The sequence below is a fragment of the Amblyomma mixtum genome, chromosome 5 (genome assembly GCF_055824585.1).
Source record: "Amblyomma mixtum isolate Tamu chromosome 5, ASM5582458v1, whole genome shotgun sequence".
Lineage (NCBI taxonomy): Eukaryota > Metazoa > Arthropoda > Arachnida > Ixodida > Ixodidae > Amblyomma > Amblyomma mixtum.
In genome coordinates, this window is record NC_143016.1 from 45,882,750 (window position 1) to 45,899,211 (window position 16,462).

General features: G+C 47.8%; 1 protein-coding gene across 4 annotated transcripts; it reads left to right on the top strand.

Annotated features, from left to right (window-relative positions):
- The first annotated feature begins 1,932 nt into the window (after positions 1 to 1,932).
- On the top strand, positions 1,933 to 15,486 carry LOC149341969 (uncharacterized). 4 transcript variants are annotated; one of them, XM_089544277.1, is made up of 2 exons: positions 1,933 to 2,194; positions 11,630 to 15,486. In XM_089544277.1, the coding sequence occupies exons 1-2, from the start codon at positions 2,189 to 2,191 to the stop codon at positions 13,625 to 13,627; spliced, it is 2,004 nt and encodes a 667-aa protein (XP_089400403.1). In that variant the 5' UTR covers positions 1,933 to 2,188; the 3' UTR covers positions 13,628 to 15,486. The 4 variants fall into 4 exon arrangements, with proteins under 4 accessions (XP_089400403.1, XP_089400406.1, XP_089400404.1 ...); XM_089544280.1 differs by lacking the exon at positions 11,630 to 15,486 and adding an exon at positions 5,827 to 8,313; XM_089544278.1 differs by lacking the exon at positions 1,933 to 2,194 and adding an exon at positions 8,461 to 9,198.
- Positions 15,487 to 16,462: the final 976 nt, after the last annotated feature.

Sequence of the window (16,462 nt, forward strand, 5' to 3'; positions counted from 1 at the left end):
AATGCGGCCTGTTGTAGCTGACCATATATATATTACCAGACCAGAGTTTTGTAGTAGATGAGGAAGATAGAGTAAATTGGTCAGTTAACATTACAAATGGTGGTCGAAATTTTTTAGCAATGGTTTCATGCAGGTCTTTTCGGCGAGGACCCCTTAATGCGTTGACAACAGACCAAGCCTAGATAAGTTATTTTTTAGATAAAAAAATTACTTTGGAAATTTAGAAGTCTTCCATCTCCAAGTATTCCAGTAACTTTGCTGCAAGCCATCTTATAAATTGGACGATGATATTAATTTTTCGGTGAATGACGACGACGCGCCCTAGCAAATTCTTTTTCAGCTTTCACAGATGAAATAATTTTATTTAGCCACGGCCATCCCGTCTTCCATTGCTAAAAGCAACTACCTCTTTTACATGCGTGCACAATCAGCGTGCAATAGTTATAAAATACTCCTACAGCTATACTTGCGGGAACTTCTGCAAGGAAAGTTCTCCAGTTGTTGTAACTACAAGTCAAGCTTTCTTTTATCAACGACCTCTCTTATATGTGGTATCAGTTTCTGATACCGGCGTGATATCGGGTAACATAATGTCGTCAGCAAAGCGAGCAAATGAAGACAGTATAGGCTCGTAATAGGCTGCTACTTGTTAAATGACGACAAATGCCAAGCAGTGTCGAGGTGCTAGCGTATTAACAGCGTACGTCAGGCAGCAGCGGAACACTGTAATAACGCCATTTATTTGCTTCGGCTAAACGTTAATACATTCTACTTCTGGTGGCCTTTTTCTAATGTTTTTTACACTTTATAAATAAACATTGAAATAACCATTTCCTATCCTTGCTAATCTTACTTGCCACGAAACAATGGTACGATACATAAATGCGGTCTTCACTGTAAAGGTAAAGAAACACTGGAGAAACAGGGGTGCGAAATGTGAGCTCACACACCTTCAACAACAACCTGAGAGGAACAAGAGATATTAGATCAAATGATGGCAAACGAGGCCAAACGAGAGGCGCCACAACGCAGCTAATGCTCACCACTCATGCTCTTACCTTTAAACTGATGTCTGATGGCATCATGCTTATATGCTCAGCCACGAAGGGTGGCCCATAAGAGTCAGGAGTCAGTTGGTAATAATTTTTCTGATAAAATTTTACCGCTTTTTCAGTCTATATGGCCGGCATAATCCAATAGATTTAACTGCAGAACTCTGTTAGTTGAAGACTTCGGCGATCAGTGGAAGAAGGTCTGGGGCACAGCGCTTGAAAGATAAATGTATTGTTTGTTTAAATTTAAGATTTAGGCCTTATATTAGTGCTTCGAGTACTAGTATAACATTATATGTTTAAATTGAACGTTAAACTAGCGTTTAAGACATAAACTCAACGCTACGCTTCAGTTTTTAGCACTATAGGACAGCGTTTAAACCTCCCATGCAGCCGCCGCGGTGGCTCAGTGGCTATGGTGCTCGGCTGCTGACCCGAAAGACGCGGGTTCGATCCCGGCTGCCGGGGTTGAATTTCAATTGAGGCAAAATTCTAGAGGCCCGTGTGCTGTGCGGTGTCAGTGCACGTTAAGGAACCCCGGATGGTCAAATTTCCGGAGCCCTCCACTACGGCGTCTCTCATAGCCTTAGTCGCTTTGGGTCGTTAAACCCCATAAACCAACCAAATCTCCCATTCAACGTTATTGCGACTTACGCGAAATTTGCTTCACATTACTCAGTTGTTTTGGGCTCCCCGGGACATGTACTACAGCATGTGGCGGCAGACGCACTTGCTACCGTGATTGAAACCGGCTGCGACTGGTTCAGGTTGCGGCTGTCGACCGAAGTGACCGGCGCCCATGGGGGGACAGAGCGATCAGGTAGCCAAGCTTACGTCGCAGTTTCAGGCGCCGGCGCGCACTGGCCAGATACCCGGGGCCATCGTAGGCAGTTATTCAACAGACAACTGACCAAGGCCACACTTGCATCGGCAAAGCGCGCGCAGCGCGCTCCAAGTGTCGTCGAAGTGGCTCTTTTTTAGACGAGACTCATCTTCTCACTGCGAGTGTACTAGGGGAGGGCTCAGATGACCCAGAGGCCAGCTGAGAAGAGGTTGTGGGAAGCCCTGTGTTTTCTGCAGGATATTTTGTGTTGCGCTGTGCGCTCCTCCCTGGCTCGAGCACCAAGGCACAGCGTATGCAAGTGAGTACATAGTAGCGAACTCTTCGAATTGGAGCTTTATTGCGAAAAAATAATTTAAGCATTTTGTCCTATAGTTTGCTTCAGTTTCTTGTTTTTATTTTGATCAATTGCCTGTACCTTCATCCCCTTATTTAATACTCTCAGTCGTGAGGTAACTTAAGGGTATTCTGTGTTAAAAATAAAATAAAATAAAATGTCCTCCCGCGACCAAAACGCTTTTGTCATGTTCGCATCGCTCTTTTTCTGAAGTTGGCAATTCACCCGAGTACCCGAGTGCATTAGGCGGCACGTATCAGTTATTGAAAGCGCTTGGAGAGAGAAATGAATAGGAAGAGATGATCGTGTGCTGCGACTGGGAACTGCAGAGCGTGAGGTGATCCGAGAGTACGCACGTAGTGGCTGAAGCCCAAGATAACGGTGCGGGTGCACTGAACGCCGCACGCTCACTCATTAGTTGCCGTAAGATGCTGGGAACTCTCCTGAAATGAGCCGATCAGCTATATTCGTCACGTGCACGACCAAACGTGGTTACACAGAATCACGAAGAACGGTTGTGCCCCCTATTAGTTAGTAACCAGGTGAACGGAGAAAGCCGTCCGACATTCTCGTTGCAGTCTAAAGAGTGCGGTCCATATCTTTCCATTTGTTCCATATCCACAGCGTGATAAACAAGACAAAGTGAGAAGAAACATGTAAAGACAAGCACAGCGTTGTCTTTACATGCTTATTCTCGTCTTGTCCCGTTTATCGCGCTGTAGACATGGAACATCGTCACCAACTCGACCAACAACTTACCTTTCCATTTGGCCATTGCAGCTTAATTCGCTAAAAGACGGGCCATGCGCGCGGGAAAGCATTGGTGCCTTTTTGTCATTGATAATCACAAATATTTTTCAGATTTTTCCGCCGAAGTCATTACTCTACAGGTGATTATTAAACGCCATCTGCATTTTGAATTTGCAAGGACTTAACGCAGGCGCATAAAGCAGAAATGTGCACGGGCTTCATTCCTTATTGCAGTTTTTTTCCTTCTTTTACGGTATTCGGTCCCCTATGCATGCAAGGGAAAGTAATCATTTATGAGCACTGCGTTCCGCAGGCTATTGAACTCCAAAATTTCTTTATAACCGGGCATACGCCGGCTTCAGCTTCGGTTCCGCGCGCCGAAGAACACAGGTGCGCGGCCGACTACAGGAATCTCACTGGAGAGTCTTAACATCAGAAGAATGGAAGACTGGGCGAGTTGGTACTGATTCATAATTTTTGCAATAGCGCTACACAACGAGGACAACGAGCAGAGTGACACAAAGACGGCGCTTTGTGTCACTCTTTGCTCGTTGTCCTCGTTGCGCAGCGCTGTTGCAAAAATTACGAGTCTTAACATTGTGTGATCCGCGTTCAGTTACACTGACCAGCTTACGCGCGTACCAAACTGCGCCTGTGCAGCGGCAGGCGTGCGCCCATCGGGACCACCTGCGCATGCGCGGATAGCTCCTCGCGGAAGTGCATCACGGATCATGGTGTGCTAAAGCTCTCTGCTTGCCTTGTTGTGACGGAACCGATAACATTGAGGTTCAGTTGTCGTCTCTATGTCCCCAGCAACGTCTCGCAGAAGAGGCATGTCACTTTAGCAACAGGATTTATTCCGATGACGTAACCATAGGCTTATCTTCGCTGTTGATCCAAAAAAGTGTTAGTGACAGCTGTATGTCAGCCCCTCCTCCTTTCGATATGGCGCAGACACACCTGCGCAAAAAAAAAAAAATTGAAATTTGTCTTGAGGAAAAGAAAGGCGCAGTAAGCTTGCGGCTAAGGAGGGTGTAGAATGAGGGAGAGAACTAGTGCACGTGCAGTCGAGGACAAAAGTCTGCGGACCACGTGCTCCTCAAACGAACCCGATAGCTCTGCTATTATCCTATGGCTGGAGACCAAGCTTGGGGAGATGAAAGAACATAATTTTGACTTTCACCTCCACAAGTGTGGTCTCCAGCCATGGGATATTAGCAGAGCTATCGGGTTCGTTTGAGGAACACGTGGTCCGCAGAGTTTTGTCCCCGACTGTACCTACGACGCACCGCGCCAGGTGCACACCTGTTTTCGATGGCGACAAGGGAATGATCATGCTTGTGCTTTGTACGTCAGGGATGATCTCCTATGGAGCCACTGCCGCAGTAATGAGGTGAACCTGCTTTATGTTTGTTTCTCGGTGCTTTATTTGATGGTCACGCCATACCCAATGCACGCCTCGACAGAGGAGAGAGAGAGAGGCCTCGACAGAGGAACCCACCACGACGGACGCTCCAGCTCGTTCGGCCCGGAGTGCTCCACCGTCGGTGACAGCTTATTTCGACTATACCAGGGGTTTCTGGGAGACCCGCGTCTAATTTTTTTTGAGGTAAAGAGAAGCTTTTTGCGGCATAGTGATACCAGTATTGGCGGGCGTCAGAAAACGGCGAATCATGTTAAATAGTAAAGTGATTAACTAAATTGTAATAGCTAACTTTTTAACTATTACCTTGCAATTCGAGATTTATAGCCGGCCTTTAGTAACAGCCATAAGCATCATCATCATCAGCCTGACTACTCCCACTGCAGGGCAAAGGCCTCTCCCATGCCTCTCCAATTAACCCTGTCCTCTGCCAGCTGGAGCCGCCGTATCTTCCCAAACTTCTTAATCTCATCCGCCCAGCTAACTTTCTGGCGCCTTTGCTACTCTCGTCTTCTCTTGGAATCCACTCTGTTACCCTTAAAGCGGGTATCTTGCCTTCGCATTACATGCCCTGCCCAAGCCCATTTCTTCCTCTTGATTTCGACTAGGATGTCATTAATCCGCGTTTGTTCCGTCACCCACTCCGCCCGCTTCCGATCTCTTAACGTTACACCTATCATTTTTCTTTTCAAAGCTGGACCCTCTTTGTTAGCCTCCACGTTTCTGCCCCATGGGTGAGTACAGGTAACATACAGCTGTTGTATACTTTTCTCTTGAGGGATATTGGTAAACTGCCAATCATGATCATAGAGAACCTGACATATGCGCCCCACTCGATTCTTATTCTTCAAGTTATTTTCCCTTTCATGATTCGAATCAGCCCTAAGCAGGCATATTGTCTTACTACTTCCAGCACCTGGCTACGAATTGCGAACTGCTGTTTTTTTTTATTTCTCTCATTTGTAGCTATTCAATAGAGAGAAAACCTTTACTGAAAAAGCAGAGGATTTAGCCGGCGTTTAAAAATCGCAGGCTTGCTACTCTACATGGGGAAGGGAATTTTGGGAGATAAAGACGGAAGGAGAGCGGTGCGGAAAAGGCAAAAATAATAGCAAAAGTGGAGGAGATAAAATGCGGCCATGAAGTGCGTACTAAGCTGCATCGGCTAGTAATGATGTTCTCTATTGAATGATGAAGTGCATAGTCCGATAAATGGGCTAGCAGAGTTCACAGCGTGAAGAACGCATGAGGATAACATTCAAGGTGAAATCGAGCTTGTCAAGATGACCAACGTCATTTAAATATGCAAAAAGAAAAGTTCATTGCATGTCTCTATTGCCTAGGACAGGCTGAGGGACCTAAAACACTGTATTCAGTTCGTACGGTTGTAGTGCTCAAGAATGACGTAAAAATTTGCTTTCAGGAAACAACAACCAGCATGGTAACTCGGAGGCGGGCAAAACACCAGTCTTTGATTTTTGGCCTCACCTTTTTGGCCCTGCAAGCCTGCGCCGAGGAGATGATCTGCTATGATTCTGCGGGCGATGACGATGACAAGGCGAACGCCAAGGACAAAATGGTGCAAATAGTCGAGTGCACCTACGAGCCAACCTCGTGTCGCGGTGGAACCTGCAGCTGGAACCGCTCGAGAACGTGCACCTGCCGATTGCGATGCAGTGCCAGCAAAAGCTCTTGTGTCGGGACCAGCGGCGAAGTCGTATTGGTGGCACCCGGCCAAATGTCAACTTCTTCCGTGCCACGAGCCTCATGGGCTCCTCGCCGTGACTCCATTGATAGCACCAACGCAACAGCACGAAGAACACAGGCAGTCACCAGGATATCGTGCCGAGCCGTTAGCAAAACGCTTACTTGGTCTTCGGAGGACAGGTGGCCAGGCAGAAATAAGCGAGCGTGTGACGTGTGCCGCTTCAGAATTTTGTCGAACGTTGAATGCCATTTTGTGACTCATCCTCAGGACAATATGCACGGCCGTCCAAATGACACATTTGCAGGCGTCAGCAGTAATTCGTCCCTCGAAGCGTCGGATCCGTACGCGGTCGTCTATGGAGTCGCGCGAGAATGCGCTCACGACGCTGACATCGTCGCAGGAGCCACGTCATTTTTATTCCTTTCGCTAAAGGTAATCGTGTACTGTGCGGACCGATCGTCGCGGGGTTTTATTTCAGGCTGCGCGCTTTGCTATGCACTGACACTGCTAACAGGCCATTTAATCGGCTATGTGAGTTTGGCAACACTCTACCTCATGGACGACACAGCCCTTCAGGCAACATTGCTCTCTATAATGTACTGTTCACAGTCCTCTTTTCTTTGGACTTTTGTCCTTTCGTTCGACATATCGAGGGCATTAACCACATCGAAACGGGCCTTCAGAAGCAGCAAAACGCTTGTCTTATACAGCATATTCGCATGGGGAACTCCCGGTCTGCTCTTTTTACTGGCTTATTTAATACAGTGCTATACAGGCAGTGGTCGTGGCCAAAATTGCTTCTCCAAATTTTTCGGAGGCCGTGCACTGCTCATGACTTCCATCGTAGTTCCGCTCGTTGTTGCCGTTGCTAACTTCAGTCTGTACACGTACACAGTAATCTCTGTCAAGAGGTGCAAACAAACTCCGAACAAAATTGAAAGACAAAAAGCTACCGGAAGACGCTCTTTGCTTTTGTTCGTAAGGTTAGCATTCATTATGTGCGCCACTGGTGTTTGTCGTCTCATTGCGTCGATGCCACACATTGTGCCAAACATGAAAGGGAACCTGTCGGTCATGGTGGTGTTCTACGCCGCCTACTTTTTAAGCGTGATGCTCGGAAGCCTTCCAGGAGTGTATTTGTTCTTTGGCTTCAACGACCACAAAATATTGTGGCGGATAATTTTTAAACTGCGATTTCACTTGCGCCGTTTCCGAACTAAGAGCCCCTTTCGGTCTGAAAAGCAGCTGATACCGAACAACGCAAACCTGAAGCCAGATTTGCGTATAGTCACAATCTGTGGTGGGGGCGATGAAAACATTTATTCAAATAAATAAATGAAAAAGTCCGCAGACGGGCGGGGCTCCTAGCCAAGGGTGCCAGTGCTGGTCGCTGCTGCCTTAGCCTGCTGTCAGTAAGCTAGCGTAGGTCCTGGAGGCTATTCTCTTCCAGAAATCTGGGCAGGCTCCGGCTCCTAGCGTTGTCCGCTAAAACCAAGTGCAGGTGTTCCTCCCTTGAAGCCCTAAGTCCAACTTCCAGTAACTTCTTGTTCTCGATTTCTGCGTTCCTGCGCATGTCCACAAAAGGTGGCGAAGATGCACCTTTGTAGGCAGCGTGTGAAGTTCGGGAAATGTGCTCGGCAATGCATCTTCTTGGGAGCCCCCAGGCACGTCACCGAATGCCTAAGGGCCACCCCATCCCTCACCCCCGTGAGGGATACCTCCTCCAATCTCGTTAAGTTAATAGGGATGGGGTAAGTGCAAGGGACATCAGGGACTTAGCTCCCTGAAGCCTAATTTTAGCACAGTTACAGTTCTTCGGGCGGAGTTTTATTTTGAACGTATGCCTGCTATTGTCGGAGTCATTTTCTTTTTAGCCATTATTTTCCCGGCGTCTCCCTCCTTTCTCCTACAAATAGAGAGGGAGGCGGTTGGCAGGTGGCGAAAGGAAAATCCTCCTAAACACCGCCTACAACGGTTGCGCGGAGGCTTCACGGAAGCCGACGCCAACGACTACGCTGACGTCGGACAGCTTTTGCTGTCACGGCCCTCCTATGCCCTCGCATTGAAAACTGAGCTTAGTGGAGACCTGATTAGTAACGTTGACTTTCTTAAGCAGGTGACAAAAATCGGCTTCTGCGGAGTATAGTTTTCGCTTGCAGAACTCTCTGTAATAAGTATGTTAGTCACTTATAATAAACACATTCGTAAGGCTGTAAGAAGGCTGTCCGTGTCTTTTAAGCGCAGGTATATTTCAATATGGTAAACCAACTCGCCCAAGAAACCACACAAGGCTGTCTTCTCCGGTCTTGAATGAATTTCCAAGCGCTGCTGCAACTACACTGTTGCAAGCCTTGCTGCAACTACACTCGAAGAATTTTCGAAGTTAACGAAAGTGGTTTATTTTGATTATTTCTCCTTTTGCACGCTGGTCCCAGGCCGTCTTTCCGCAACCGTCAATAGCTTATTGTGCTTTCGAAAACGGATAAGGAGCCAAAAACAAAGACAGAGAAAAAGCAAGAGGCGCCGGAAAAACCTCCGCGCGACGGGCTTTCGCGCCGTCTCTGATAAGACATGCGACGTGACGAGAATCTAAAAAAATTATGCCATCTGTCAAAAGCAACGGGATCAAGAGACCGGACGCGCTTCCGTCAATGAAGCCGTACGAGACGTCAACAGATTGCGGGGCCGCGCAGTCACTAACGACGCCGACTTCCTGGCGTATACAACAGCCCGCGCGCATGATGACGAAAACGCGCACTTTCTCTCTACGTCATGAGCGCGTAAGAACGAGGGGCCCTTTGGAGGCCATTCGGCACTAAGCATAACCAGCTGGCGGGAGGCGCACGCTTGTGTTCGCTGCCGTGGGAACGGGGAGCGGCCTGGTGGAGGGGCTCGCAAAGAGCGCGCTGACGAAACCAGTTCTACGCCAGAGTCTTTCATGAAGCGGCTGCGACGACCGACATCCGCTTGGCATTGGCTGCTTCGGCAGCCGACGGGAGCCCAGCGGAAAAACCACTGTCGTCGCGGTTGTTGTGTGGCCTCTGCTCTCAACGAGGATGACCCGGGAGGAACACGACGTGCAAATAGGTAAGCGACGCAAGAACGTGTAGGATGATGATTGTACGCTATTCTCGGGTACTCATTTCAGTAGAAGCTGTATACGAGCACGAGGCTACGGCTTCCACCAATGCGCTGCTCCCATGCGCTCACGAGGAATCCCCGCAGCTATGGAAGCCGCCGCCCTGCGCTTGAAGCTTGCACTACGCAGCCGCAGAAGGCTGCCCACGCCAGTATAGTCGCCTGAACGGTTAACAATAACACGCTGTCGATGTCTCTCTGATTCTCCGGCGGAGTGTAGAATAAGCTTCGTTAGAACGTATCCCGAGACTGTGTCAGGAGCACGCCAGCCAGGCTCATATTCTCGAACTGTATCGCTTGTTCGGTTTCTTTTATTCAATGCTGTATGCTAATGCAATACGGACAGAAGGCTTTCATGTGTGTTCCGGTTTACTATGTGCGTGACTGCACTAAGGCAGACCGAACTTGAAAAAAAACTCTACTAATGCGCACGCGTACCTCTTGCTTCTGGAACTGTATCACTTGTTCGTTTTTTTTTTCTCAAGGCTGTATGCTAATGTAATACGGACAGAAGGCTTTCACGTGTGTTCCGGTTTACTATGTGCGTGACTGCACTAATGCAGTCCGAGCTTGAAAAAAGAGACTCTCCACTAATGCGCACGCGTACCGAGCTCGTTAGTCGAAGGCTGTCAGGTGTTGCTACACGAGAAGCGGTATGTGTTATGCGCGAAAAGCAAGTCTACTCTGACTGTCAGAACCCGGCTGCGGAAGAGAAACAAGCGGGGAAACGTACGTCTTGATGCCAGCCACTAGTCACTCCTGGCCATCAGCATTCATTCATATAAACAAGCGCTGTAGTGTGCAAGACACGCGAGCATTCATTAACGGAATGCTTCATTTGTGGCCGCTCCATGCATTTTTTCATAGCCTGACGCGTCTAGTAAGCGCGTATTTGCCTTATATGCCAAAGGACTCCTGACACTGCCCATGCGGTTTGCTGGCGCTCCACATACGGGTAACGCCATTATGGTAGCATTACTACAACCATCTCACAAGAAGGCACGTGTCGGGAAGCGCCGCTGTCTGAACGACGCTGTTGGCGTATACATCGTGTACCGGGTGCACACGTTGAAGGGCAAACGCCGTAAACGGTCCGCGAGAGAGCAGTTGTCCTGCTCCTTGTTCAAAGGTAACGGGGGTATGCAATATGGATGCCTTAATCATCCGAATGTGCCGTCGCCCAATTGCCGGTAGGGAAAAAAAGATGCCACCACGTCCACGGCCCGTGCCCGGTGATCGCTCGCCGATGCATAATTCAGGAGCCGCCGTACAAAAGCCCGCGCTCACGTGTTTCCCACGTTAGGCGCAAGCGATCCGGGTAAGTGTATGCGCCTTCCGCGCCATTCGTGCGCTGTGGCTGACGCCGTGAGGACGCTCCTCTACTTGCCCTGACACACTATAGGCAACAATGCGCCGCATACTGCCGCAGTGGCTTCGGACCGACGTGAAAGCTCTCCATAGCGACCTTGTACTTCGCACGTTTTGACTGCACGCATTCTGCGCTGGTGAGTACGGCGAATTTCTTGTGCACCCAAGTTACCCGTTAAAACCACCTGTAAAGCCACGCGTAATGGTCTGACGGCTCTAGTTATACTTCATGGTCTGTTCGAGATATGTACAATCAAGTGAGCACGCGATCCCGGCTTCCGTGTTCAGCAGCTGATAAGTCGTCATTGGAATAACAAATATCTCTAGTTGCATCCGGTAGCACCTCAGTAAAATTGGAAGCGAATTTAGTTTTTCCCAGTGGCGTTCCAGCAAACATGTATGCGATCACCGTAACGTTAGAAGTTTTTGTCGCTCTGTTGATTTCTATATCTGCACTTACGCGATGCCGTGTGGATGTTGTAGCCCGTAAAGCAGTTTCTCGTTTGTCGATGCCAACGTAAAGCACTGTAGAAGTTTACAATCTGAAGCCCGGGCTTTCCGCGCTGGTGTGGAACGCCAGCTTTTGTCTTATCTTGAAGCTTACGATTTTGGCAACTATCACCTAGTGGAGGCCAGACGGAAACCTTGGTTTTTTAGCGTATTATTATCACATTTATTACATTTACACGGTCCTAAAATTCATACTAACGGCCACAAAAGTTTTCGGGATGCGTGTGGCCGAAAACAAAAAACAGCTATTGTAACACTACCTTGCGACCCAGCCGCCTGGTAATGTTGTACCAACTGATGCAGCATGTATGTTCCCCCAGACCTTCAGTCATTTCGGACGACTGGCATGCCTGGCTCTAGAAATAAATAATCTCCCAAAAACCAGCATCCCGTAAATATTTGTGGCCGACAAGGCGAGATTATGTGCAGGCATAACAGGATGACATAGGACACCACCTGGCTTCTTTCTCACATGAGCACAATGCCTTCTGACTCGTTCCAGAACAAAGGTCACTTTCCTGAGCAACAGAACAAGCAAGAAAAGAAGACGTCAGATGGTCCGGACATGCGTCTTCTCCCACACGTCCTCTTGCTACTGCTTGCGCGTTGTGCGGCATCCCAACGTGAATGCAACGGGACTCTTATAAGTTACGCAAGGCAGGACGAACACCCCCTGTTCGGCGACCTCTCCAGTGACCTGTTTGAGTCGATTACCAAATGCCCGTCTGACTTCGACTGCTGCAGTGATGGCACATTTTCTTGTTACAACTGGACGTACTTAACGTGCTCCTGCACTGGATTCTGCGAGGACTTCGGAGACTGCTGCTGGGATTGTGAAAGGAGGGGAGTAGATGTGGACGCGGTTCCCCTAAATTCGAAATGGAAGTGTACTAGCTTGCTTCTTGAAGGCAGCGTAACGAAGCACGCCTTTTTATCATCTCGGTGCGACGATTTGTGGCCTCTGCACGACGACGTTCGCGAACGCTGTGAAAATGTCAATTTCAGTCCCAGTGAGATGTTCTTCTACATTCCGGTCACGAGTAAGCGGTCGTTGGTAACGTATCGCAATGCCTTCTGCGCCTTCTGCAGTTACGACCTGGATGAGGTACAGTTCTGGAAGGTAGTGGTAGGGTCGAAAGGAAAGCAGAGGCTGCGGCCTCCTGACTACATCACGGAGGATTTCTACGGTCACCTGCGCCAGTGCAGCCGGTTCCCGCTCATTCAAGACTGCCCCGAAGAAACCATGGAGTCAGTGACGCGACACTGCAAAGGCTTTTTCGCGCCTGTCATGGATGACTCATACGAATCAGTTTTCTACAAGAATGCCTACTGCGCTCGCTGCAATGGAGCCAACGTGGCATCTCTCTCGTGCGTTCCAGCTGAGAGGATTAGTAGTAAGACGAGCGTTGAGGTCAAAGTTACTGGTAAACTGCCGGAGCTTGACCTTTCCTCCATATTCCGGACTGTAGCCAAGAATGACAGCTGCTACACCGCATACAACGGAAAGTGTTACATCCAGTCTCTCACCTACCGCTACCGCAATGCCACAGAGGCTGGCCCGAGCACGGCGGTCATGATTCGCGGCTACCTAACCATCGTGTGCATATCGGTGTCGCTGTTCTGCCTGTTACTCAAGCTGGCCATCTACATCGTGTCGAAAGAAGGCCGCACCTTCTCTTCCCGCTGCACCCTGTGCTTGTCGATGACGCTGTTCTTCACTCACCTTTTTTTCCTCGTCTTCAACGCAGTAGACTTTGGCCGCAATGTGTGCATTGCGTCCGCAGTGTTCATCCACTTCGGCTTCCTGTCTACAGCGTTCTGGACCGCCGTGATATCGTACGACATCTGGAAGACGCTGATCCTCGTCCGCCGTCCCAGCGGCGACTGGAAGAGTCTCGTTCGCTACAGTCTCGCCGGATGGGGGCTGCCGTTATTAGCGGTCGGCGTGGCTTCTGTCATCAACTGGACCCGGAGTGATTCCGTGCTGTCACCTTCGTACGGCACGCCGAGGTGCTTCATTAACAACAAGTGGAGTCACGTGGTATTCTTCCTCGCCCCGATGCTGATGCTGCTTCTTGTCGACATTTCCTTCTACTTGCACACAGTCTTCACCATTCGGAGGACGGAGTCGCAGTCTCAGAAGTTCGACTTCAAGACCAACGTGAAGCCGTCGAGGATCCTGCTGTTCGTGAAGCTTGCTTTCATCATGGGCATCTCGTGGCTTCTGGGTCTGGTCAGCGGACTCGTCAACTCGCTGCTCATGGATTGCATCAGCATCGTCTTCATCGGGCTGCAGGGTGTGTTTCTCTTCTTCGGTTTCAGAGATCATCGGCGAATCTCCAAGATGATGTCGTCCTCTTCACTGATCAGCGGACTCCTGAGCCAGCAGCGATCGCGATCGTCGACTACAGCGACGACAGATGTCGCCTTGGCTAACCAGCTGCCCGCACTTGCGATTACTCACAGAGAGCGAATGTCGAATGACATAGCCTCTACTTGAAAAAAAAAAAAAATGCGCTGATGGCGGGAAAAGCATAGACCGGTATAATACTGCGACTCTCTTTATCCGATTCTGTTCTTTTCTCTGTACCCATTGCACCACGGGGCCGATGTTGGCGATACCGGTGACGCGACGGGTCCGAGGCGAAAATTGAAATTGCAGTCAAACTGATATACGTAGAGTCGCTATGTTATACCAGCTATGATTCTTCGCATTTAGATGCGTGCCAAAGCAGCGGCTATATAAGCGGCACTGCGATGTTCTCAGAGATTACAGACTAGTACGCATGCTTGTTTCTCTGCTTTATAGCAGCTGACGAGGACTGATTGTACATCACTCCCAGTTAAAATAGATGAGATCATGTTAGTGTTGCTACAGCTGGAATATTGGTTCTATTTTTTAATGAAAAGTTTTCGTGACGACAGGAACTAGCGTCAAACAACAGAATTTATCTATAGTAACCTATGTTTTCCTGATGGCGGCAGATCTGGCTTGGTCGCTACTTCACAATTTTATTTTATTACGACAATTGTTGTTTTTCAACGGTACAGTCCTCAGTTATACTTTAAGGTTCTCTGAACAGAAGGTGCGCTCAGGAGAAGTGACAAGGGAAGACGATGCCGCGTTACTTTAATTATACCCTCTGTTACTTTACGCGGGATCCATGAACGACAGCTTGACACTTACGCAGAAGCATTCAAAGCTTTATTCAAGAGTTTCACAGGGTTCTTCACTTATATAGTTATAGCCTGATGTTCTATAGTAATAGCTTGATAGATTGATGTTTACCGGGGTTCACAGCATCGTAGCAGTAGCAGTAGCAATAGTGTTAGAGATATAGTAGAAGTAGTTGCACGTATGTCGTATATATACAAAAAAAACTCAGTGACGTCATCACTATACTGATCACGTAATCACCGTCTGATCAATGTGACTTCAACATTAGTGTTAGAATGTGCCATTTGCGGTTATCTGGTCCAAATCTGTGGAGCCTGGCAAACTTCTGACGGCGTGTACTTCGTACTAGCAGTAGTTATTAGCAGCGGCAAGAGTAGTGTTAGTCCTAGGGATAGTAGCCGCAGTAATACTGTGTCGTGAAAGAAAACTCAGTGTCGTCATAATTCCTTCATTTTTGTTATCAGCTGTTGGCCAATGAAAATGTGCCATGTACGCCAACCTGATCCCTGTGGTTTCGACCCGTGCGGGCTTTGTAGTCCGTGCTCTCGATGCTGTTCGAGGAAGGATCGATGGTGAAATGTTCGCTGCAGTTATCAATGCCATTGCATCACCCCACGAAAGAACGAACAGTCTGACAGTTTCGTTCTGACAACAATCTCATAACAGCTCTCAGAGTTATCCTACAAGTATAACGAAGTGGTAGCAAATATTCCACATGCTTTACCTTACAAGAGAAGGCATTGTGAATATTGTTGGAAACGATGTAGTGTTGGAAGTTACAGTTACTGAAGAAAAAAAGAAGCTTCTATCACTTGCAGAAATGTTGTTTGTAAAACTAATAGCGAGTTATTTAAGAGGAAAAAATAGGCCTATACAGAAACGAGCAATTACTTAAGTTTTAAAGCTCTAAAAACACGACCTCTTGACACTCTGTCAACGTTCGATGCTGTTCTATTCCTGTTCTTGTTATATAAGCGGTGGATTACTTTGAGACGCTTCAGTTGTCGCTTCCATATTCGCATGCGCGCATTTTGTTATCGTGTTTCAATTTATCTAGTCAAAAACTGCTGTGATTTATGGTGTCGACTACATGTACAAGCCATCAAACATGAATGGTCAGACACTTGTATTTCGCTTGTCATAAATGAAATACATCTGAATAAAAGAAAGTGAAAACCAAACGCATCCTATCACATTAAAAATACGTTAAAAATCAGTGTTTGTGTGCACGCGTACTGTTATTTTTCTCTCAAGTTTAATAAACGCACCACATACATGGGCCAGGTTAGAAGACGCATTACAGGCTTCCCAAGCGAGTGAGGAGAACTTTTCCGGGATTGCCTATAGATATGCTTGGAGAGAGTCGATTTAACTCATGCAGCCATTTTCTCCCTTTCTTTTGCACTGCTGAGCACCATCACTCTTTCGTCATGGTTGTTGTAGCACGGACACGGACAAAGCGCAGTTGTGTGTCCTTCTTGTTCTGGTCCTTTGTCTGTAAGCGCTGTTTGTTCTCAAAATTTTGAAACCATTGACGTAATAACACGGTGCGAGTTACTTTGACTAAAAGTGAAAGTATGTACGAAAACACGGTTTAGTACATTGCTTAAAAGTCACAGATATGTTCTCGTCCTCTCCAGCACGAACACAAAACGCTAATCTGTGTTCTGTTCCTATTTCCAAGCCGAATTTTCCAAGAAAATGGCTTCAGGTTGCGCCATACCCAGCATTTCTGTACAGAAGCATTTCTGAGCAGCAAACCGTTTATGAACGCATTTTTTTCATGCAATGTAAGATTTCACTATAACAATCAATATATCCTTAGGTAACCCGAAGGCAGTCTTGTATTTTGTTTTCTATTAACGTTGTTGCTATCATCAAGAGCGTTCCCCATTTGTTTCTTATGGCAGTCTTAACAGCTCGATGCGATCGGCGGAAACTCTTTAAAAGAAAGATTTTGCCACTTATCCGAAGAATGGACCATTACCTTCATTGTTTCCATAGGAGTGTCTTGCAATTTTCCAATTTTCAAAATTTTTGTTCGAAAAAGTTGGACGTGTGTTAAGCACTTGCCCAGGCAAGAAAAGGCGAAGAAGGCAGCAGAATAAACATCGCGTTTCAATTGAAGTTGGTGCGAAAAACAATGTCTGGAGAGCA